Source organism: Lampris incognitus, chromosome 5 (genome assembly GCF_029633865.1).
Source record: "Lampris incognitus isolate fLamInc1 chromosome 5, fLamInc1.hap2, whole genome shotgun sequence".
In the NCBI taxonomy this organism is placed as follows: domain Eukaryota; kingdom Metazoa; phylum Chordata; class Actinopteri; order Lampriformes; family Lampridae; genus Lampris; species Lampris incognitus.
The window spans coordinates 51,626,682-51,651,300 of record NC_079215.1 but is presented as its reverse complement, the minus strand read 5'-3'; the positions used below and the strand labels follow the sequence as shown (position 1 = coordinate 51,651,300).

The following is a 24,619-nucleotide window of genomic DNA, read 5'->3' as shown; positions in this document are numbered from 1 at the left end:
CCAGTTTCATCATTTCTTTACGACAGCTTGAACGGCTCATTTTGAAAATTTGGTTTGGTGGTCTATTGTTCACTCTCTATAGCCTTGTTGATACAAAAATTATGATTTTATGTAAGTCAAAGCACGTTTCTTTAGTCATTTCCAAACCTATCCTTGAGGTACCTCAGTATTTGCAGTTACCATCCAATACACCCATGTATTTGTTAAATTCCCCCACTAGCACACCTGGTTCCGCTAGCCAAAACCTCATTAAGTTGAATCAGGTGTGCTGGTGGAGTTAAACAAACACATAAGCCATGTCCAGAATCCTTACCTCATTCACTATTCCCTACATATAAAACACTCAATACGGTCCTCTGTAGGGAGTAATGAATCCAGATTTTATACACTGCTAAATGATCATTTTGTGGCGGCTTTTCAACCCATCACGCGATATTTGACAATAAAACGAGTGTGAAGAGGAGAAGAGGAAAAACACTGCATTGTGGCATTTTTAGCATAAAGTAGTGTACATGTGTTGGACGCTACATTATCAGTTGCATTGTGGGAATTTTTGAGGGCACTAAATCGCGAAGATACTTTACAATTAGAATTCGGACACTCAAACTGGAGAAAGGTGAATACCCTATTTACCATATAGCACACTATATAGCGCACTATTTAACATACTATATGGTAAATAGGTATCAATTTCAGACACAGCTATGTAATGGCTGGGGTGCCTAAAAGGAGAGGTTTGGGAACCAAACCTGTGTTATTCTGGCCATCTCACAAGATATCAGTAACTTTTTAGAAACAAGAAATTCTTGTGTTTTTGGAATAACAGCTATTTATCGGGGCAATGATAAAGACTTACAGCCAAGACAAAGCTTTAAATATACTTTTCAAGGGTGGCAAAAGACGTTTGCACAGCACTGTATATATATTCCTTTTTTCCAGGTCTGGTATGAACTGATAAGCATGGGTGCATGTGAACGTGTAACCTACGTGCAGAGCTCCAGAGTAACTGGGGAGTTGGTGAGCTGCAGGGTAATACCGTGCTGTGTGCCCACAGTGAAGTCCACTGAGCTAGGCATGCCGGGACCCAGGCCTGCAGGCACCACTCCTAGACCCTGGTACAAACACTAACACACAAGCCAACAATCATCATCGTGAATCCAGAAACAAGTCAGCTATCTCTACAGAATACATTTTAGATCAAAAGTTTGGGAATATAAATGGAGCGCATATACACAGCGCTGTTTTCCAAAGCGCGTCACAATTTATCCCTCACATCCACCTATGCACACACTCATACACCGATGGTGGCATCAACCATGCGAGGTGCAAGCAAGTCATCGGGAGCAGTTAGGGGTTAGGTGTCTTGCTCGGGAACACCTCCGGTTACCAGACGACCTGCTCTACCTCTGACCTCTGAGCTAGTGCCGTGTGTGTGTGTGTGTGTGTGTGTGTGTGTGTGTGTGTGTGTGTGTGTGTGTGTGTGTGTGTGTGTGTGTGCAGGCACCGGACCCACCTGGTAGCAGTGGTCTGACATCCAGGACACCACCACCTCAGTGTCAAGCTCATTATTTACAGTCAGAACTGCCTCGTCCATCTTCGGGGCTATAGACTTATGCGGGTGACCGACTGAAACAGTAGGGGGGGGAGGGGAACCATTATGAACAAATGCATTTATTAAACATATTTATTAGAGCCAGCTACAACAGCTCAGAGTGTCTTGGCATGTTTTCCAGAACACCACACCCATGTGTGTAAACCATACTATATCAAGACTTCTCATTTACCATTGAAAGCCAATACAGTACATTCTGTTACACCGATTATAGCACAACCCCCACCCACCCCCACCCCCAAAATACCAGCTTTCCTGACACAACGTTGCCGATATGCTTCCCCACTTAAAGGTTAGCTAGCCCATCTCAACTTACCCTAACGCTCATGACTCGGTGCCAAAACACATTTTATCGACTTATTCCAATAAACCGTGCGGCGGATGGGTGGCCCGTTAGTCCCAAGCCAAAGGAGGGAAGCAAGCAAAAGTGGCTCGAAGGGGAGGGAAGCATGTGAGGGAGTTGAGGTTACGACTGCACAGCCGGCTTGTCACATGCTTCGTCAAGCCCCCTTGTCGGCCGATTAGCCGTCTAAACCCCCTCTGGTGGGAAGTTCAAACGTCTGAGGCGGATGGTGGAACAGCTGGCCCGGCCCTTCGGTGCGTCCAGGCGGGGGGTGAAACGCGGAACCGAGACTCCACGCGACTCCTGCGCCGACGCAACCTAGTCGGGTGCGCTTTTTATCTTTTTGTGTCGTTCTGAATGGGTGGGGGGGAGGGGGAGATTCGTTCGAAGAGCCACCAGTTGAATAAGGTTTATCGGCTAAAGAGTAGCAGCTACGACCGATCCAAGCAACGTCCCCCCCCCCCGCCTCGCCCAGCCGAGAGCAGCGAGGTCCCGCCGCCGCCGCCGCCGGCGCTTACTTACGTGTGACGTCGGCCGCGAAAGGCGCCGCGCAAACGGCTCCGACCAAAACAAGCGCGGCGGCCAGCCGAAGCGTGCGGCTCCCCCGTCGCGACATCTCGGCGTCTTGGCCCCCCTTCTCTCCGCTCTCCTCCTCCGCTCCCCGACGCGTCCCCGTTTGGTTTCCCCCCGGCTCGCCCCCTTCCCACAGCGAAGGCAACTTCCGATTCCTCCTCATGTTTACATTGTAGTGGGAGAGACGAGGGACAAGATGCACGTTTACCTGCTCGCCCACCCCTGACGCCTATGAGGGGGGTGGGTAGGGGGGTTCCCGACCAAACCGACCGTCGCTTAGCCGCCAAACTGCCTCCGGATGCTCGTCCCCTCCCGAGGTTTTAAGCTCTTAGCCTGCGTGCGGACATCTGGACGTCAACTCTGACATGAACGCCTCCCCTCAGTTCGCAACACAAGAAATGCCGTCGCGTTAACAGTGACATCCGGCACGGGTATCCCCCCTCCGTCACAAGCCAGATATTGCTCGGCCGCGCCTCTCATTCGTAGCTTGTTATAATTATTTATTGGACGATAAATCGATCAAACGTTCCCTCGACAGCTTGTGCTGCGTTCCATTCAATGTCCGAGGTCGGAATTTCCCCCGTTCCCACTTCAACCGGGAGGTTCCGACCTCCAAGTATGGCGCACGACGCCAATAGAAGATGACTTCCAGAGATCGTTTACCGTAACCAGGTATCTAATAACGTTGGTGACATGTGCTGACATCGGTTTACATGCAGGAGAGGTTTTACTTCTTTTTTTTTAATCAAATACAGGCAAATATAGTGTAACGTGCATGGATAAGGAGACAGGCTGGCCGCTGGCTGGCGGGTCTGACCCTTTAGTCTAGCGGTTAGTGATGCCTCCTGTGGTGCGGGCGATACGGGTTCGCTTCCCGGCCGCGACAGCTCCCGTGGTTGCGTTATCCCCCGCATTCACTACAAGTCTTTACGCTGCCTTTTAGTTGACGGTTTATCGTTTACCTCCATCGGCGGCACGGTGGCTCAGTGGTTAGCGCGGTCACCTCACAGCAAGGAGGTCCTGGGTTCGAGCCCCGAGGTGGTCCAACCTTGGGGGTCATCCCAGGTCGTCCTCTATGCGGAATTTGCATGCTCTCCCCGTGTTTGCGTGGGTTTCCTCCGGGCGCTCCGGTTTCCTCCCACAGTTCAAAGACCTGTTGTGTGACGTCAGGCAGCTGCCTCTCCATGAAGTCGGGGTAGATGGATTTGCCCCCGAGTTCACAAGTAGGAACTCCTACTTCAAGCGGCGCCCCATTGCGCTTCTTTCTAGCAGCTTGGAAATCCTCGATTTCCGAGTTGTCCGGAACGCAACGCACGTCTGCCTGCTTCCGCATGCGCACAACTGCCCGGTGATTAGGAATATAAATCGATCGTCGAGTGACGCGCTCGTCCTCACTTCCTGACACACTGCCGCAATGGCTGATAAACAAAATATTCTGAAAAGGTAATTCATTTGTAGCTTGTTTTTGTTTTTAATGTTGATCACATTTTATATCGTTCTCAGGCATATGGTATTTACATACAATGACGTGTTTTTAAGACGCTAAAGTAGGACGACGCTAGCCACGTATCTGACGTTTAGCGTTAGCTAGCACCCTTAGTTGTATTGCCTCCAGCACTGTGTGAACTGTTGTGCTTTTTCCCAGCGTTAAAATAGCCGCCGGGGCGGTCGTGTGCGTTGAGAGTGAAATCAGAGGAGATGTGACTATTGGTGAGATGCCTTCTCTTTATATGACTCTCGCTTTCTTGTGAAACCAACCATTCTATACGTTTCAACACAGAGTCAACCGCAGTTGTTCGTATATCCCCCCCCCCCCCCAGGCCCCAGGACTGTGGTCCACCCCAAGGCTCGCATCATCGCAGAGGCAGGACCGATAGTGATTGGAGAAGGCAATCTGATAGAGGAGCAAGCTCTTATCATCAACAGGTAATGTGGTACACGCTTTATTTTAATCCCTCGTCTGTATGGACCTCTGCATTGCAATGTTACCGTTTTGCTTGTGTGTGTGTTTGATTGTTCAATCCCTTGTAACAGTTACCCCGAAAACATCACACCAGATTCTGAGGGAGTGGAACCAAAGACCATGACCATTGGCATCAATAATGTATTTGAAGTTGGATGCGGTATCCTTGTGACTTGCTGGACTTGTGTGATAATGCATTAGTTTTTTCTTAATGCCAAGTATTTTTATGCAGCAGCAGCAATGTGACCATTCTCAGTTGTCGAAGGTCTCCTTAACTGCACACCAACAGTATCACAAGCTCTGAAAATCGGGGACAACAATGTCATAGAATCAAAAGGTGGGTTGTTTTCCTAATATCTTTATGTTCATGTACAACAGTGGGCAAGTGTAGGCTTGTGGGAAAGGGATTTGGTGTGTCAAACTTAATCAGATGTCGCTTCCTGTGTTGTTGTTCAGCTGATGTCGGCAGGAATGTGATCCTTACCAGTGGCTGTATAATCGGTGCCTTCTGCCAGGTCAACACCTGTGAGGTCATACCTGAGAACACAGTCATATATGGCTCTGGGTGTATGAGACGAGTACAAACGGAGAGACCACAGGTAAATGAAAACATTTCCATATACATGGAGATTGGCTCTATCTGGTGTCGAAAGTTGGATCCTTGGCAAATTCATGTAGTCAGAATCCCTCAACTTAATTTTGTTTTTAAGGTTTCCTATACAAGATTTGACACCCATGAACACTCAAAATATAATCTGAATCCAAATAAAAACAGCCCGACTCAAGTCTACCTCCTCTCTCCAAGTTGTGCTGTATACATGCCTCTTACAGTGAGTTAAAAACATTATTGAACACAGTTGTTATTGAAAAGGTAGCCAACACCATCATTTTCAGAGTGAAAAAAAAATCTTAGCCTAAACTTCAAGTATTGATGTAACATTGGAGGTGGTGTGTCTTGAAAATAATAAGACTGGATAGTTTACATCCATACTAGCCATCTGTAGAGCTATACTTGGGCAGTATAACAGGTGCTAAATAGCTAGCAAGTGAGCTTGTAATGACAAGTGTGCTTCGGTTGTAGTGCAAACACTCCCTGTAGACACTTGATTAAAGGTTCGATATTCCCAAACAGAAAGATGAACACAGGCCGCAACAACAAACTAAATAGGAAAGAAGTGGACAGAGGTTCTCGCCACAAACATCACTACATTAAATGAAGGGGGAAATTTTATGCAGAATTTTTTTTTTAAGTTACATAATGTTAGATTAGGTTAGATAGATTTCAGGCAGCTAGTGTTATTTCTTAAAAGAAATATTCATGATTACCTCTGGGCATATGCAAAATGGTTTCATGTGGGGGGACTATATTGGTCAGAGTTTTGAAGTCTGTAGATAAATGGCAAATAGACAGCCTTTTATATAGTGCTTCCCTAGTTATCCTCGCGCTCTTGAAAATTTTTTTTAATTTTTTTTTTCTTCGTGAATACATTTTCTACCATTCTTCAGACTCCCAAACTCATTTTGCTGCTCTGTACCATTACCAGTAGAGCGGCAATGTAAACCTTTCTGGTAAAGCACTATTTCCGAGGTCTGCGGTCGACTACAATAACAAGATCGTCTCCCGGTTTCACTTCTAGCCTCTCTCTGTTACCCACTTTTACTTGGGGCTAAAAAAAACCAAAACATGTAAAACTCTAGAGAACATTGCCTTTCTGTTCTCAGCCGCAGCTATGGCAATGTGGTTATTACCACAGCTTTTGTTGCCTTTCTGGCTTGGTGCTATTCAGTATCAGATCAGTTCCCCTCAACAAGCAAGCCACGATCAGAGAGACAAAGTCGTACCGCTAAATTTCAATGGAGATTTAACATGAGGGCAAAGCTGGGAGGGAGAGGATTATGTGGACTTTCAGAGGAGCTATTTTCACACAATATTACATATATTAAAGAGGTAGACAGGACTCTGAAATCACTACTGACAGGAAGGGAACTGTGTCACCATCACACCTATACAATCAACTAGATTTAAGGCACATGAGTTTAAAGCTTTAGGAAGTGGTGAGTTTGAAGAAGCAAAGCTGTTGTAGCTAAAAAGGAAATATGGCAGAACAGGCTTGTAGAAGAACTTTAACAACATATACTACATCTATAGATGTAATTCATATTCAGCTGTGTTGCATATTTTGTTGGACAAATTTGACTTAAGTGACTCTACCATCATCTCTCAGAAATATTGCTTTTGATACAGTCCTAGTGCAGGTACATGTTCCTACTCAACTAAACTGTATGAACTGTGTCATAGCATGCATTGGAAAGACCTACTAATTGGTAATTTGAGGCCCCATTAAAAGCCCGAACAACTGGTAGCAAGTCGTTATGTCCATTATCTGCATTGACTTGCAAGGTGGATTGTTTTTAATCACTAGCTTCAAATTACTACTTTCCAGTGTCTTCAGTCTTCATTGGAAAACAATTTAAATCTCAGTATTTTCAGTATATTGTTGGGGAATAATTTCCCAAAAGAGTCACTTACAAATTCTGCTCATTGTAATTCTACCAAAAACCAGGTGTTATACAATATTTTTAGAAATGCCGTGTCAAGGAAATAAGAGCTGCCTCTGTTCTTCATTGCATGTCGTGTATGTCTTTCCCTCTCCAGCCCCAGACACTCCAGCTTGACTTTCTGATGAAGATCTTGCCAAACTACCATCACTTAAAGAAAACAGTCAAACCCAGCCAGAATACAAGCTAAAAACCTAATTTCAGGACTGACGGACTCGTAATGAAGGCAAGAACCTGGCAACTAAAGAAAATTTTCTGGAGGAAAGTATAAATGTACATAATTATGTAAAATGTGGGCATCTTTCACGTTTGCTTATATGACTAAAAATTCTTTTGAAATTGCTCTCAATCTGGTCCTTGGGTACCATCAGTACTGCTGGTTTTCGAGTTGTCTAGGTAGTTAATTACGTTCACAAACCTCCCTGGTTGGAGGCTGGAATATTTGAACAACAGGTGAATGTAATTAACTACCTGGTAGAAATATAAAACTAGCAGTACTGGTTAGGGGTGGGACGATTCAACAATTTCACGGTTGGATACGTCTCACGATTCAGGGCTCACGATTTCGATTCAATACGATACAGTGCCGTTCTCTATTTTTCATTTATTTTGAGAATTAGGCCCAACATTTTGGCATTATCAAGGCATGCATTGAAACGCAATGCAAGTGCAAAAGTTCTAACAGAATTTTGTGCCATCTTTTCTTGTTGTGTAACACAATTGCTTTACTTTAAAACTATTAGAATGACAAAGGCGGTCATTTTGACCATTTTGGATTTTCAAAGTTTAATAACTTTGAGGGGGGGAATACAGACCTGCCGCTCCCTGAATGCCCTTAAAATTGCATTAAAATTAGTTTTAGATCAATTGCACACAAATAAGTTCAGGTATTATTGCCAACATGCCTAGGTACAGCCACCATTTCAGACGCACCATGACTACCACTGAGGCATTGCAGTATTTACAGGCATTGGACAGCGGCCATTTTAAATTGTTTGAAAAATAGTATTGTAATGATCACTGATGTGTAGACTCGCTAGCCTGTTGGCTAACAGGTTGGACCCTTTAGTTGACTGCTTAACATAGTCGCCTGTGGTGCGGGAGACCCAGGTTTGTGTCCCAGTTGCAGCAGTTCCTGGCTGCCCCCTGAATTCGCTGCAGTATTAGGTTGTTAAAATGTTAATTTTGGTGTCAATCGTTTCCTAACAGACACACTAACATATGCAATGCATTAATATCTCAATTGGGTATTTATCTTGACAGAATATAGAGTTTAAAAACCGGCGGTCATTTTAGGTACAAGGGAAATCCCAGTCGTTCTAGTGTTAATAACACACGATCTCGCAAAATGGGGAGCATCTCAAGCCATGAAGACCGTATCGAATGATTCGGAATTTGATCCAGTATCACCCCACCCCTAGTACTGGTGGTATCTGAGGACTGGTTCGAGAACCACTGGATTGAAGACAAATCTTGTGTGCATGTTATTGTGATGGGTTGTTATCCATGACTAAATGCCCTCAAGTTATGATGCGGTATTATAAGGAGTCTGACTCATAAGCCAGTACTTAACCTTCATGATTAGTCATGAATGTTATTAAAAAAAAATAGAGTTTTGAATCCATACAAATTGATTTCTCCAGTGCAGATGTGGAAGTAAGAAAACTGATTCCGTAATTGGCTTGCAGAAGTATTTCCATGCTCCATACATTTTGAACACAATAAACAGTTTGTACCTTTTCACGGTTTAGTGTGACTTTTTCTAGGCCTCAAAAAAAGCCTTTAACTTGCCACTTCGGAGGGTAAAACACCTGTGGAATAATAAGCCAATAGCAGGATGTCTGACAGGCCATTTTAGATCCAGTACATCTCACGCTGCTAGGCTGTGTATTTGAACAGAACGCCAACAAATAAGATTAAGGTGTGATCCCACTATTCAGAGCATCTTTGCAATTGTGTCATGATGTAAAAGAAATAAAACTAGATGGTCTGTTGATTAAAAGTGCACTACTCAAAGACATACCAGGATGGATATACCCTAGGTAGTTTTAATGTAGTGCTGTGAAACAAAAGCCTATGTCCTATGCAACTTTTATGAAACCGTAGTCAAATGCTGCTGCAGCAAATGCCCTCTGCTGTCATATCAAATCTTTCTTTCCATACAGGCACATTTCCCTGCTATAATCACACATGTCCGTTAAACTCAGTCAAGTAAAAAAACATATGTACATATTTCACATATTTGCCTTTTGCTAACAGTAAGATGAATGTCAGTACCCCCTTATAGGAAGGTAGTTTTGGCATGGACATCCAGTGTCTTAAATGGTCACAATACTAAACTGGCTTCCATTGGTCTAGTCTCTGATCAGTTCACTAATCGGACACGATGCACAAGTACAATTTCAAATCAATCCATATACTGCAAGATCACCGACTGCTGAGGAAGGATTACTTCGAGCAAAAAAATAAGCCAGCTGTTTAACACTACTGGGACAAAGCCATAAAAACTCTTTGTATGGTTGCTGATCCAGGGTCACATTCTCTCTTTCCCGCCATTTGTAGCCTCCAGTCCCTTTATTAGTTCTCTGATCAGAAAGCACCATGGGAAGAGATTTCATTTCTTGGCAGGAACACCCTCCGAATAGTCCTCCAATACTCCAGCCAAATGATCGTTGTGGGTCTTGAAGCGCCTCTTCTTCTGGCCCCCTGGCTTCTTCCTTTTCTGGACAGGTAACTGCAGAGCAGAGCAACAAAACAAAAAGTCAGCAAGAAGTTTGATGGCCCTATCACAAATGTCACTGTTTAACTCCAAACCATTATTCCTAATGAAGTACGTCCAATGACGACGCACACTGGGCACATTCCTCTACATTTCGCTTGTTGAATTGATGAGCATTGACCAAAAAAAAAAGACGCTTACCGCTTTTTTCGGTCCCATCTCTTGCATGGAGGAGATGCCTTGTTTCTTGAGATATTCCTCAATCTTCTCTTCGTCCATGGAATCCACCGGAACACTCCTCCACAGCTTCTGGAATTCTAGGATGAACAGAAATTCTACTGATGCATCATCTGGGTGCAACAATTTGGCCAATTTTCAAATTATATCAAGTATTAGGTGGAAAATGTCCAAACTTCTTGCAGCAAGGGGCATTTTACAGTGAGTTAATTTAACACCATGTTTTGTGAAATGGCTGTGCCGATAGATTACAAATCTGAAAAAGGCAATCGATGCACATGGGGACAGATCGCAGAGGAAGTCCTTTCAGTAGCTGTTGGAGAGCCCAGACCGTTTCTCACCTTCATCCACCACAAACTGGCAGTGCTTGTCATTGTAAAATAAGACCTTCTTTTTATCTGGTCGGGTCACAAAGATGATCTGATCCCCCAGTGCCTGTAGGTGACCAAATGGATTCATATCTCTTAACTTGGTACCAATACAGCGAAGAGTTAAAAATGTGTATTACAGTGCACATATTGTACCCCCCACATACACACACACTCACTCCCAGAGTGAGATGAGCTTGTAGATTTATAGTGTGTGTGTTACCTTAATGGCCTTTGCAGAGTTGGGAAGCCCCTCCTCCACGTCATCTAGCAGCACTCCTCCCAGGCCCAGCTGGTCATGTTTGTCCAGCAGCCTTAACAGGGCCTTCTTGTCTTTGAGGTGATACTTGGGTTTAAAGGAATACTTCCCATCCCGCACCTCAATCTTTGGGTTGTTGGCCAAGGCCTGAAATTGGACACCAGAATGGGTGAAGAAAAAGAGACTTTAGCAGTAAGGTGGGTTTCCTGTTTATCTGTAAAGAGTAGACATGTCAATGCATTGTGGCCTGTTGACACCATTAATACAGAGCAGTGTACGTTAGTGTTACACTTGATGGTATCTTGATGGTATGGTTAAAAGGACTCTTTCAATTCAGTGACATTCTTCTGTGACATACTTTGTGTTTTTCTCTGTTTATTAACTTGGAGGGTTGTGGGGGACAGCAAGAGGATTGTAGGAAAGAAAAGGAATGGTGAGGTCGTGGTGGATCAGTTGTTGATTTAAACTAACAAAAAATAATTGTAGGTTCTTATAGTATGTGACACACACACCTCTGTCATAAGCCATTGTTTTTGTTTCATGCCAATATCTAGCAACTTTGTCTCATCCAGGATTTCTTCTAGGGTGAGGAGGTGCGTATCCCCTCTCTGATGCCTTGTCTGAAAAACACAGACCAACACACATAAACACCAACAGCCAACAACAGTCACAAATTAACATTACATTTCTGATCCAAATGTAGAACATTTTCAGACACAATCCATTTGATAGGACTTGGCTCAATCTTTCCACTACACCAAAACCCTGACGCTAAGCTAAATTTAGACCATTCAAAACTGACCTTTTAAGCGACTGAAAAAGAAAAATAATAAGCCCACATTCATAGAAAAGTCTCTCAACATGAATGCCTGCTCTGCAGTGAGGGGATGAGTCAGTGCTGGTGTGTCAGGGCCTAGCAATCTCTGCAAACCAAGATGCAAAAAGAAAATCTGGGGTCAAAATGTTGCACAGGACGCACAAGTGCCTCACTGGCTTAGCACTGCAGGAAGCAAGCCCTGTTTTTAAAACAACTTTTAAATGAGATGATGGCTGTTTTAAAAAAAATGCTGGCAAAGAGATGCAGTTGTAAGCCCTCAAAGTTACTTGGAAAGGGACATTAAGAATGACCATAAACGATAAGAATTGCATCTCTTAAAAGTGCCAGGAGATGTTCTTTTTGCGTTGGATTGAGGACACCTACACATGCACACTCACTGCCATCCTGTGCAAAAACAGGTGGAATTTCTGCAGGATCTTACCTTCATGTAGTTGACTATCTTGGCCAGGCAGCCAAACTTATAGCCAGAGCTACCACTTAAAGCCTTGAGGTTAAAGTTGCCATTATTAGCCTCTAGAAGGAAAAAGAGAACAAAAGGTTAGTTAAAATGTTCACATTTTAAATTATTTCCATCTAGAGGCTGACATGGTAAAGACATTGCAGCAACTTTGCAGATCAGCTTCTGTTAAGACTGTCATTACACAGCGTCATCATTTCAGGGGAGACAAGCCCTTATTTAATCAATTCAAATGGCCATGAATTCATTGATCTTTGTCAGGATAGGACATAATATTAATTCCAATACCTCCACTGTTAGCATATAATGACTACTCAATTTATAGTTTTTGCATAAAAAAAAAAATCCAACAGAAAATTAAAATGGTAGTGTATATGGATCATCTAAAAGATATTTCAAGTCCTGCCAGTTTGCCGAGTGTGTGGATGGCCAAACAAGGTGCCGCCCCCGTGGAAAGACGGATCTGACTGGGAGCCTGGGCTGGAGGCAAGCCAATCAGAGCTGCCTAATGGCACCAACTCATAAATGATTCATGATGTGAGCGGTTGCTTATGTTGCTGTGTGCAGTTTAAGGGGTGGGACATCGGATTTGTGAGATGGGGCTGCCAACAAATGGTGCAGAGGCAGGTCTAGAAAATAACCAATGACGGCAACTGAAGCTTGTGCCCTGCTAGGTTGCAAGGAGTGCCAGAGAGCGAAAGAATGAACGAGTGAGACAGACACAGAGAGAGAGAGAGAAAGCGAGAGAGCAGGCAGGGGAGGTAGAGTGGAAGACAGAGAGCAATAGGTGGAGCAAGAGAAAGAAGAGGGTATCTCTTGACAAGCATCCTCTCGAGATATAAGCACACAGGTGAGTCTGCATATTTATCAGAGTAGCAGTGTGAGTGTGTGTGTGCGAGAGAGCAACAGAGAATCTACGCGATGAGATTAAGGCTAATCTGTCGACAGACTATCATGTCTCACTGAGTGTACCTCTGTGTGTTTTGCTCCACAATCTAGCATTTAGCGAATATATTACACAACTCCACTCACACTGGACCAGTTCTTAAACAAGCAGATTCCATCCAACAGCCACTATCAATTAAATGTCAAGTGAGCACGCAGTGTATAAAACAGGTAGCCCACATTTGAATATATGTAAAAAAAAAATTCTTTTCTGCACCATACCAACAAGCATGATTGATAAGTTTACAATGTTAAAGAATGTGTTGAAGTATAGATCCATTGGATTAAATAAATATTAATCTGGCTGTCTGCACTCTCACTCAAATAAAAAGCATCAGTATTATTGTGTGTGCGTGTGTGTGTGTGTGTGTGTGTGTGTGTGTGTGTGTGTGTGTGTGTGTGTGTGTCTGTCTCATCTTGTCTGTGTTTGTGGAGATACTGGGCTGGATGTGAGCTGGAGCTCTCAAGAGAAATCAATGCAGGACTGACAGCTGCATGGACCCAGACAGAGACATAAGGAGAGTGTGTGTGTGTGTGTGTGTGTGTGTGTGTGTGTGTGTGTGTGTGTGTGTTGGACAACAATTTCTGTCCTCATCACCTCAGGGAGCAGATTTGGGGAAGGGCTTACTTTAGGTTGATTTACCAAATGCTGTCGAGAACTAACTGGTCCTTGTGTCTCAGGGTGCTTTAAGAGAGGGAGGGGAGAGCAAGGGCCAGACGAGACAGAGGAGGTGGGCGTAAAGGGGTTGTCGTCATGGTTATGACTTGACCTGATGTTGAAAATGTACCCTGCATCTGAACTGGCTGGACAGCGGAGAGAGAAGGTTGAGTAAAGTTACAAAGCTAGACTAGATGGAAGGAACCATATGTGCACAAAAAAACACATCAACATGCATGTTTAACGAACCCAAGTCAGGACACTACGTTTTGCTCCTACAACTTGATCTCCAGTTCGCAGAACACATTGCCAAGTGTGTGACCTTCAATAAACCATCACTCTCTTCATCCCTTTTCTAAACCTTATTGTTAAATTCAGACCACCTACACAAGCAAAAATTAGCCAGCATGAAAAGAAGTCAGATATGCTCACAAGCTTCATGAGCATGAACAGAATGGATGAAAATCGTGAAGCTGTGGAGTTTCTTGCAAGACCAAACCAAACAACGCACACCAAAAAAAAAAAAAGAAAAGAAAAAAAGACGTTCAGGATCTAGTCTCCGAGCTGTGGACTGGAACCCAAAATAGGTTTATCAATCCATTTCTGCTGTGTTCGGCTTCTCTAAGATGGAGGAAGAAATGTTTTTTTCTAGACTAGGGCCCCATACTGCTAGTATAAATTAGGTTCTTTGGTCGCTAGGTAACTGTGTGAGACAAATGGAGTCACCACAACATGTCTGTGGCTTCACGTTGCACAGTGCTTGGTGGGTTGATACTCCAGTTTCTGTTACACTCGAGGCACAAGCCAAAATACAAATAAATACTAGAAAGACTATTTTCTTGGCTGTCGACAGTACCCTACATGCTCATGATGCACACATCCAAAGAGCATGTGCTGGGGGCAGAATCCAAGAGAACTGAGACTATTTTAGAATCAGCCTGGTCTAACCCAATACCCGCTTTCTCACTTGTTCACCATCTTCCCCAGCCTCTGCGGTTCGCTCAAGCAAACTAGGTCAACAGTTCCTCCAGTCAGTCTAGTAGACTATTTGCTTGAATGCATTTTTGATATGAGTGGGTGCTGGTGGAGAGCAGCATACTGCTTCTTTAGTGGTGGTGGTGGGGGGGGGCCTTAAATGTGTGCTGGGTAGAGTGTGAAAGGATGGCCAAGGAGATGAAAAATTGTTTGGTAAAAGAGATAGTTGAAATAAAAGACCACTTGATGCACTCTGTGGAGTTGCAACTTTGCAGCTCCTTGACTACAAGGTCTTCATCAGCAAAGACCTATGAATACAATGACAGGTCTAGGCATGGAGTTATGGTGCATAAGACACAACGTTGGAAACCACTTAAAAAATCATCTTAGTTGCAGTCAACACAACATTGGCAGTATAATGCAATAAACCCAGGTTCTGAGAAATTCTAGCCACTATATACATGATAAAAGCATGATACAGTATGACCCAACACTCGCCTCAACCCTGTGCTTACTGTGGCTATTCTTGTAAGACTGAGCATTTCGCCTTTGCTCTGCAAAGTCCCTAGTCCACAAACAAGGAATCTTCAGAGACATTTTAACAAGTAGCACATGAGCACCAGAACTGAAAATGTAGCAGCACAAAAGGGAAATATCTAAGGCTGATCTGTTTACTGTGGCCATATCAAGCTCATTACAGCTCTATATTTTTATTCTGGGGCTGCATTCGAGTAGCTTTGCATGATTCACAGTTAAAAAAATAAAAATCATAATTTATCTTATACTGGACCTTTTGTAGCTCCTCAGTTCATCCTCTGTCTAAAATAGGCTGTTTGGGCTATTTTCTCTTTAGGGTCCCCCTCCATAAAAACTAATTTTCTTCTGATTGGCCAATTTCTGGAGGCCGGTCGGGGGGCAGCACCTAGTGCTTGTGTCGAACTCACAACAAGCCGGTTCCGTAAGCAAACTATAAACCTACCAAGTAACATAATTTATTGTTCTTGATATGAAATGGTAACTTCTCAAATCCATCCATACAGGTTCAAGCCCAAATACGATCCGCAATATGAGAGCAGACAACACAAATATCCGCAGCAGCAAAGTTTACAGCAGGATGTCTGGTAAATACAGGCAGTCCCCAGATTACATACGAGCTCTGTTTTTGAGTCTGTTCGTAAACCGAATTTGTACGTAAGTCGGAACAGTTATGTACAGTTCACATCTAGGGTCCATTAGTCAAATGTTTGTCTTAGTATATAGTATATATTTTACCTAAAACATAAACATTATAATGCAGTAATAATAAATGCAACTACAGTACAGTATTTATAATTGAGAGAGGTATAAAAAACATTAAAGAAAAAATTCTTACATTTCAAACTCCCCACCTGCCAGTCCCCACAGCGGGTAGCGACCGGTTAGACACCAGAAACGAGAGCCCGCTTGGGGCTCTCCTCCCCACCTCACCGGGTAAGTAAAAGAAGGGAAAAAAAAAAACAATGAGCGTTTCAACTCTCTGAACGCTTTATTATTTCCACTTTTGTTTCAATCATGATCGTTTTCCTTTTCTTCGATGCATCTCCATCACTTGCATCAGATTTACGCTTTGAAGCCATGGTACGACGGTAAACACACCGAAAATTCAAGTCAAAACAACGCACACAACAATGTTTACGCGATCTGACTTAAAATGGCAACAACTGGGCCGACAACCCGCCTAAAACGCGCTGTGTTTTGAGCATCGCGCAATGTAGTCTGTCCATTCTTTAATGCGAACCATTGTGTGTAACTCGGGTTTTTTTTTGTTTTTAAACAATAGGCTTTACGGAGGTCGGTTCCTAAGTACGGGCGTTCGTAAGTACGGGCGTTTGTAACCCGGGGACTACCTGTATTACACGCATTACTTTCTTACTATATGATACATCCCAACAGTGGATTTGGTGTTTCAATCACAAGCCGTAAATGTTTTGTAAACATGCCCGTAAATCGGTGTACGTGTGAGAAATGCACTAAAATACCGACTGAAGTAGAAAATGGCTGCTTTCAAGAAATAACAAAAGGTTGCGTAGCTAGTAAAATGTTATTCTGCTGCCGCCAAATAGATGTATAGCATCTCCCTGCATTGTCAATTGCTGGAGTACATTAAATGCCTTATAGTACCACTCAGATGGTTTTGCAAGAACGTGTACATACATTTACCGAGTAGATCGTAGTTTGACAGGCTTGGAATATCTTCGCTTGAGCGTAACTGCTTTTGGCATTATAAAAATATATATAGTTGATTGCTTATTACTTGAAAAAAATCATGTTTAGGGGATGGTGACATTTATCCTCGGTGGTTGTGGAAAATAACACCACGATTTTGAGTGAATATGGTTGAAATAAAGGCATATAGCTGACTGCTCGGTGCATGGCTCTATTTTGTGCAAATCACCATTAGCAACCTAAATAACTTTAGCTGCATTGCATATGCCCACTGAAACTGCACTGTACGTATATGCCCACTGAAACTGTATTCACAAGCCATTTGATCCAATTCAAGACAAACATTTCATTGATATGTTACTTGCAGCTTGCACTTCTGACTGCTCGACATGGACCTTTACAGATGGAACAGCCCCGTCTTTTAGCACTAGCCTAGTCGAAAATCCAGCTTTACACTGGGCTGTTTAAGTTGCATGAACAAACAGACACGGTGGCATATGGCTGTAGTTGGCCTGAAAAAAGAAACTATCCAATGCTGTCTGGTGCTTTTTTATTTAGGAAACGTGAACAAACCGAAAATCCAGCATTGAACTGTGCCCAGTTCCGGAAGCAGTCCTCTGTAAAATGACGGGAACACAATACAAGTTTGGGGTTGTATTGCTGAGGAATAGTGGTAAAAAGAATTTTAACCACCGATTCTTCTTTTTGTCTTACTTTGGAAGTCCATACAAAGGGCATTTGCCTTCACACAGAAGAAATGTTCTAAACATTGCGATATACACTAACCAAACTCTTCCCGGCCTCCGCTCAACCTAACTTGAGTCCTCACGCCGCCGCTATATCTAACTTTCTTTGGGAGCGGGCCAAACTAGCCGCTAGGCAGGTATTACGAAAATGTGTTACATAGTGACATAGATAAGTAACGGAAGAAAATGCTAGACTAAGTAAGAGGCGTTTCAGGCAGTTTTCTGTCGGAGAGAATAAATCCCCTTGACGTGGACTTTGGGCTTTGTAACTGCAGACATTCTACATGCACCTCCCAGCTATATAATACACTAAAGGAAAGGGGGGGAAAGCATGATACGGCCTCTTTAAATAACGGAAAATGTACGCAGAATGTATTTATTTTTAGGGACAACTGTGCTAAGTGCTGCAGAACCTTACAGATCACATTGGGCATTAAAAATATTTTATTTCACTCAAAAATTATAAATTCCAAACATTTGCATTTTAGTAGTAATTGTACTTCCTACAGGATCTTTATAATTTCATTCTGAGCATGAAGAAGAAACCTTTTTCAACTATCCCTTTCACACTTAGTCTCTAGCGTCACTGCCCAACATTGTCTAAAGCAGCGTTTCCCAACCCAGTCCTCAAGGAACCCCCTCAAGGAACCCCTATCCTGCAGATTTTCATTGTAACCCTGCATAGGTAGCCCTGCTTGTACTTACTCAACCAATCATCTCACAGCACTTAATTATGCAAGGTGTGCGACATCTGACATGATTCATTGCTGATTGGTTGAATAACTACAAACAGGTACCTATTCAGGGTTGCAAAGAAAATCTGCAGGATAGGGGTTCCTTGAGGACTGAGTTGGGAAACACTGGTCTAAAGGAGTCAAATCTTATTGTAGCTACAGATAATAACAGTCAGTTTATTCTTGATTCCAATAACGGGTAACTTGACAGAAATTTAGGTGTTGAGTGACATCTGGCATTCATGTGTAGGCAGAGTTCTGTTGTTTCCATGGCAACAGCTTTGGCATTCCAAATGGTTGTCTGTAACATCACAAAACTTGTGGAGGTGCACTACATTGAGGGAAAAGCACTTTGATCCCTTGCCCTGTCAAAAACAGGTAATTTCTGTTGAGCAGCCATGAACAGATGAACCTTCACACTCTGCCTTTTTCCCTTTCTTTGCTCCTTCTATCTAGAAACCATGGACAACATAACAACCACTGAGCTCCCGAGTGGTCTGCCCGGGCACCCCGATGTGGCGCCACTCTCCCAGGTCTCCCTGCAGGTCCAGGAGGTCTACCCATTCCACGACGGCTGGAATGTGGCCTGCTTCATTATTCTCCTCCTCTTCATCCTCACCGTGTTGTCTCTGGCTGCCCTGGCAGTGCTCTATGAGCTGCTGGACTGCGGATGCTGCGCCAAAGGAAAAACACACCGCCAGCTCCAGGAGGAGAGGCCAGGAGGCTTCAGCAAGCTGATGAGCGGCTTCCGCCGAACACCACAGTCCCACACTGAGGTGGTGTAAAGGCAGCAAAGCAGGAGGTGGTGAAAGCAGTGATTCGGCATTGAATTTGCCAGTGTCACAGCTTCGGCCATGGTCCTAATTCAGAGACAACTTATAAAATGGCCCAACAGTGCTTGGACTGCTCACACGGGGAAGGATGTGCAAAATGGGGCTGGGGCAAGGGACAGGGCAAGGTAATACTAAAGGAGATGGATAACAATCTTTATTTTGCTTAGTAATGTGAAGTATGCCTAATTTGGTCAACAATGAAATGAAAATGTCACCCTCTATGTTTACAATCTTTACACCAGTACAAATACAGGTTGTATCCAGTTGTTACTTATTGACTACTAGATAGTACACTGCACTGAAATGTACAAAAATAGCGACTTTCTGACTTTTCACAGAATGGCAGGTAGAATGCAGTTAATAAATATAGAACGGCCATTTGAAACGGCACTGTACTAGAAAATCACAATAGGCAATTAGTCTTTTTAACGAAAGAAAATAATTTCTAGGCTGTCTCAGCTTTGCACATGATTGTGGCCAACAGGATGCATCCTATGTGTCCAAGATAATGCCACAATAAAAGATCTGTTCTGATATGGCACAGGACGTTACTTACTGCTGGGAAATTTTGTCCAAAAGGTTTGCAATTATGCCTTTATTAGCTCATCAACTAGACCTAACCAACAACAGCTCAACTGATGAAGCTTAATTTGATATCGTCAAAGGTTTAGGTCAAGCCCATTTTCTCCAGTCTTTCACCATTTAATATTGTCAACATGTTCAGCACATTATTTATGATGATTGACACCTGAATGCTGCACAGTGATGGTCAATAGCAAAGTCATGTTGAGCACACGGTATGATTTTAAATGCCTTAACACAACATATCCAATAAATGATCACAGAATTATTGAGTAATTTTTTTGCCTTTTTATACCAAAACGAGACATACAAAAACAAGAGTGATGCATTTTTCCAGCGAAGGAGGTTAAAGTCTAAGGCTAATGCTGCATTCACATGGAATCCGGGAGACGGTAAATGGCAGTTGGCAAAACAGAATGGGAACAACCACAAACCGCACGATGGAATGGCAGGACAGTTAAAAAAAACAACAAAAAAAAACACACAAGGGTTGCTATGGTGTATTGATTGAAAAAAAAAACAATAATTTGAAAAGAAAAAAGTTAAATTGTGGATTCCATGTGAATGCAGCATAAGTAAAAAAAAAGTGATAATACAGGCAAAATGAGTCTACCACTTCTCATCCCAAGTCAGCAACACCACACTATCTGCTGCTTTGAGTACATAAAGGTAAGGCTGAGCACCTGGCACAACTAGCCAAGTCAATCATGAAATATAAAGACGGTCTGTTGGGCCAATGTGTTGAAATGGTAGTCTGCTACTACGCAGGGTAGCCAACAGTCCGTAAATTTACATACTCCGCAATGAAGTATCTCAATTTCAACTTTGTCCGTAAAGCTGTAAAAAAAAAGAAAGGTTTTGACTGTCCGAAAAAAATCTCCCATTACTACTACTTCCTTCATTGCTAAATTCCTCACTTTCTTTTTAGTTATGAAGATTTTTTTTCCCCAACTCAAGTTTGATGTAGAACGCAGATAGGTCAATGAGCCTCAATCAAGTGTTCAGCAACGACAGACTTAAAATAAAAATAAAAATAGCTAATATTATCGTTGATATTAGTCAAGTCACAGACTTGACTAATATCAACCAAGATTTTGCCATTGATAAGTACAGGCAAGAGCGTTTCCACGATTTGAGCACATTCTGGGCTTAGCCTGGACTTTTGTAGGGGGTTCTTGGGGGAATCCTCCCCAGGAAATGTTTTTTTGATAAACAAGATCTATTTTGATGCTTTTTTATGCACTCTGGCACCTTATTTACATTCAAAGTACATGTCTTAATCATTGAAAATTTGAAATGTGTACCTCAAAAACTGTTGTTTACTCTCCGGATTAATTATGAATTGTGATGTTAAAAATATTACTTGTTAGTAATGAGTATTAGTATTGAGTAGAAGCAGAATACTTCACAACTGCTATCACTAAACATGTATTGACGTGCTACAGTACCAGACTAGAGAAAAAAAAAGTTAAATGTATTTATGTTAACATCAGTTTATTGGAATATTAAATTTTCTTTCACACACACACACACACACACACACACACACACACACACACACACACACACACAGAGTTAGTTTAGAGACCTGCATTTACTTCACAGGCTGTTATGTTACGAAGACTATCGGACATTCACACACGTTATGTTTTTTTGTCGGGCTTCACACAGGCTTAAAATTAAAATTATATTCAGAGCTACACTCAAAAAATGAACTGGCGATGCCGATGAGTACGGGATCTTAGTATCCCATCTTTCATTTAATGGAGACACCCTTTCCCATTCACTCAAAGCTCTCCATGAGTATTGATGCTTTAGCTCACAACACAGCAGAGGTGAACCACATATTTTGATACATGAAGTTGATAAAGAATGACATTAGAAATCAGCTATTAGCAAAAATGCTGAATGGGAAATTGGCTATAAAAACATTAGTGAAAGATGGCAAATGCTTCTGACCCACCAAAGAAATGATTAATGCTGCAAATATTACCATGTATGACAACAAAAGCCAACAGGGCAACTCTGCATCATGACATGAATATAGTTTTTTAAATTTTCACACTTTTAAAGACCAACATGGGGATGTCAATATGGCATGAGTAGTGCTTGAACTGTACAATAGAATCTGTCTTGTGTTTCCTGTGCAATGTGACAAAATAAAAGTCTTAAAAGCACTCTGGCCAGATTGTGCAAGGGACATAAATCATGACACATTCTGCGATTAGCTTGTGAGACTACGTCGGAATAACAACAACAAGCTGTTGCCGTGATTCTGCTGGTGTTTTGTTTGGAGAAATCAAAGAAAAAGAAAAGAAAGGGGATATGGACCTGATCCTGACTTGGTAGGAGAGGACAACATGGGCCACAATTGCCTTCAAGAGGGAGAGTTTTTCCTTTTTGACCTATCGTGATATTTTGGACACAAGACATGATAGAGAAGCTTCTGCTGTTGCGACAGTCCAACAAGCCTCCCTTCATGCCTTTTTTTTTTTTTTTTTTTTTTGTGAAGACATGACTGTCTCTCATGTAGCTGTGTCTGCTACCATGTGTACATACAAATCTCAGGCCAGCATTACACATTTTCTGATAATGTTCCCATTGATCAGGCACTGGGATCTGCTCATAAGTGGAGCCACACTGCACAATTCAGCCCAAAAAATTTGGGCACTGCCAAAACTTTAACGGAGCCTAGGATCACATCCCATGGTCGGGCACATTGGACAAGCCAAAACAAGCAAAAATCGTGTATGTACTTGGATTTTGGCCACAACAATGGACATTTGTCTGTGACTCGAAGGATGTGACACAGGTAGCGCTAAAATCGTGCAATGCGTTTAGGTCTTAATTAAGAAGCCCTTCACCATAACCCATCCAAAAGTGTGTGGTTACTCCCCAAGCAGCAGAGTCTGCCTCACTCACCGGCACTGTGCTTGGACCCCGAGGAGCCCTCCTTGTCAACTTTAGCCTTCTTTTTCTTGTGAGAGTCTGTGGCAGCTGGTCTTTTCTCTACTGCTGGAGTGGACAAAGCTCTCTTTTTGAATAGTTCCCTCTCCCTCAACAAGGCTGGATCCATCCTGAGAATAAAAGCAGTTTGAAGGGATTGAAGATCAAATGTGGTAGTGGGAATTTTTCAATATTTCTTTGTCTGATAGCATTTATTCAATTGGTCTTTACAAGGATTATGACAACCTCCCTACAAGCAGATCTCAAAATTTGAAAAGGTTTGGAAAAAAAAAAACAATTTAGACTTGGTGAGCTTTTTTTCCATTGGATTTAGGTAAGACCAACATCAGTATCGGGATCTTAAGAAATATTAAATATATGCATCTACGTTGAATTCTACCTTGATAAATATGATCATATAAAAATGAGCGGATATAAGTGTGATCTGATCACACTTAAACGACACAACAGAATAATGTAGCTAACGACCTCAAGTTAACTTCATAGCGTTTGGTTAGTCGGCAAAGACGTCAGATTGCGTTGACATTTAACGGTAACTTGGGTGAAGTTCGTTTACAAGCATACATACTTGTTATTTCACTTTATTCACCTAACCTAGTGTTGGATATGTTGTTTTTATTCATTAAAGCGGACGAAGCATCAGAAGTCCTGATTTACTAACGTTAGCTTGCCAATTTGTTTAGCTTAGCGAGTTAGCTAACTACTAACATTACCTTATTCTTCGATGGACTTCCCGTTGATCTACTGGAATTCAGTAAAAGCAACAATTAAAAAGACAACAACAACAAAAACCCTACTGATAAATTTGCCAGTCGTAATATTGTTGTAAATAACAACGTCCCCCCCCTCGTTTTATTCTTAGACGCTAGTAAACAATAGCAAACCAACTTGTGACATTTCGCCAGCTCGTCGCGCTCCTCCTCGTTCCGCGTTCGACTGTGCGGATATCGACTGCAAATCCTCTGACGTCACGGTGTTCAACCGCAAAGTGCCACCTAGTGACGATTGGGAGAACTGCATCTCACAGCCTCCGTTGTCAGCGCCAAGGTTTACTGTGCTAAAAGAAAATATTAGTATATTTCAGGTTCGATCACCCTCAGACTCAGATCAGCTGGCCAAAATAAAAAAATAAAATGAAAATGAGAAACACTCTTCATCCACCACTTCGTAGGACTTGGCACAGCACTTTTCATCTCCACAAGTTTTTGTATCAGCGTTGGGATTGTCTGATCCAGCATCACCCATGGTGTGACTGTTATCTTACAGGCCTCGTCCAAAAGGAAATAAATAGATCTACGAATTTATAAGTCACAATTTGCAATGAAGTAAATTATGTTGGGGGTTTTTTTTCACCTAAACTCTTTTTAAGCAAGTGAAAACGCACTTCGAATAGATTGTCTGCACTATATTTTTTGAACAGCTAATTCGTGTGTGACCTTTTTAGTTATCAAACAACAGTATGAATGACCATAACTCTGGTGCTTTTGTAATGGGGTGTTTTTGGATTTCATAATCAACAGCTTTGCATGATAAAGTCAACCGCCATTAACCTTTTTACACTAGTCATCCACAAGAACAGCCTCCCATCAGAAACCCTTTTAGAGAGTGTGGCTTATGGCACACGAATTGGCTCCTGTTCATTGTTATTCATTTCCATTGGGTGACAGATGCTGTCATTAAAATATATCTTTGTCTTTATGCATGCTCAATAATCCAGGTAAGAAAATCAAAGAAAGCTGATGAAACGTATCTGTCGATAAACGTTGTGTCTCGGTGAACTGATTCAACTTTCTTTGATCATTAAAATTGAATAGTTAAATATAATGTGAATGATGTCGGTTTCGGTTTTCTATATCTGTAATCAGTGATATAAATGCATTTTAAATGGTCCCATACTCCAGTATTTGCCTTGAGATATGGAGTCACACATTTCCACCATGTCGATGGAAGTATATGAAGCAAGCAATTTCACAATTTGATATAATGACACTGAGGGAGTTGGTGCAAACGCTGACAACAATACGACTGCATAGAATGACCGTTCAA

The 24,619-nt window shown here is 42.4% G+C and overlaps 4 protein-coding genes across 4 annotated transcripts in view; 2 read left to right on the top strand and 2 right to left on the bottom strand.

Moving 5' to 3' along the window:
* The window catches only part of hgsnat (heparan-alpha-glucosaminide N-acetyltransferase), a 30,269-nt gene extending 27,548 nt beyond the window's left edge, over positions 1-2,721 (bottom strand). Inside the window, exons 1-3 of the mRNA XM_056279921.1 lie at positions 2,478-2,721; positions 1,514-1,626; positions 988-1,124 (exon numbers count right to left, since the gene is read on the bottom strand). Of these exons, the coding sequence (XP_056135896.1) occupies positions 988-1,124; positions 1,514-1,626; positions 2,478-2,691 (464 nt within the window). The 5' untranslated portion in view covers positions 2,692-2,721. The remainder of the gene's footprint in view (positions 1-987; positions 1,125-1,513; positions 1,627-2,477) is intronic.
* A 1,164-nt stretch (positions 2,722-3,885) lies between these two features.
* Positions 3,886-8,795, top strand: LOC130112657 (dynactin subunit 6-like). The gene is made up of 7 exons (XM_056280112.1): positions 3,886-3,971; positions 4,174-4,238; positions 4,349-4,454; positions 4,563-4,651; positions 4,781-4,828; positions 4,948-5,090; positions 7,148-8,795. The coding sequence occupies exons 1-7, from the start codon at positions 3,943-3,945 to the stop codon at positions 7,238-7,240; spliced, it is 573 nt and encodes a 190-aa protein (XP_056136087.1). The 5' UTR covers positions 3,886-3,942; the 3' UTR covers positions 7,241-8,795.
* Positions 8,796-9,065: 270 nt separating this feature from the next.
* Positions 9,066-23,498, bottom strand: gtf2e2 (general transcription factor IIE, polypeptide 2, beta). The gene is made up of 9 exons (XM_056280111.1): positions 23,462-23,498; positions 23,287-23,317; positions 22,529-22,683; positions 11,893-11,984; positions 11,146-11,253; positions 10,598-10,780; positions 10,348-10,441; positions 9,971-10,086; positions 9,066-9,784 (listed from the first exon to the last, which is right to left on the bottom strand). The coding sequence occupies exons 3-9, from the start codon at positions 22,680-22,682 to the stop codon at positions 9,665-9,667; spliced, it is 867 nt and encodes a 288-aa protein (XP_056136086.1). The 5' UTR covers position 22,683; positions 23,287-23,317; positions 23,462-23,498; the 3' UTR covers positions 9,066-9,664.
* Positions 18,538-19,864, top strand: smim18 (small integral membrane protein 18). Its single transcript, XM_056280113.1, has one exon. The coding sequence runs from the start codon at positions 18,653-18,655 to the stop codon at positions 18,974-18,976; it is 324 nt and encodes a 107-aa protein (XP_056136088.1). The 5' UTR covers positions 18,538-18,652; the 3' UTR covers positions 18,977-19,864.
* Positions 23,499-24,619: the final 1,121 nt, after the last annotated feature.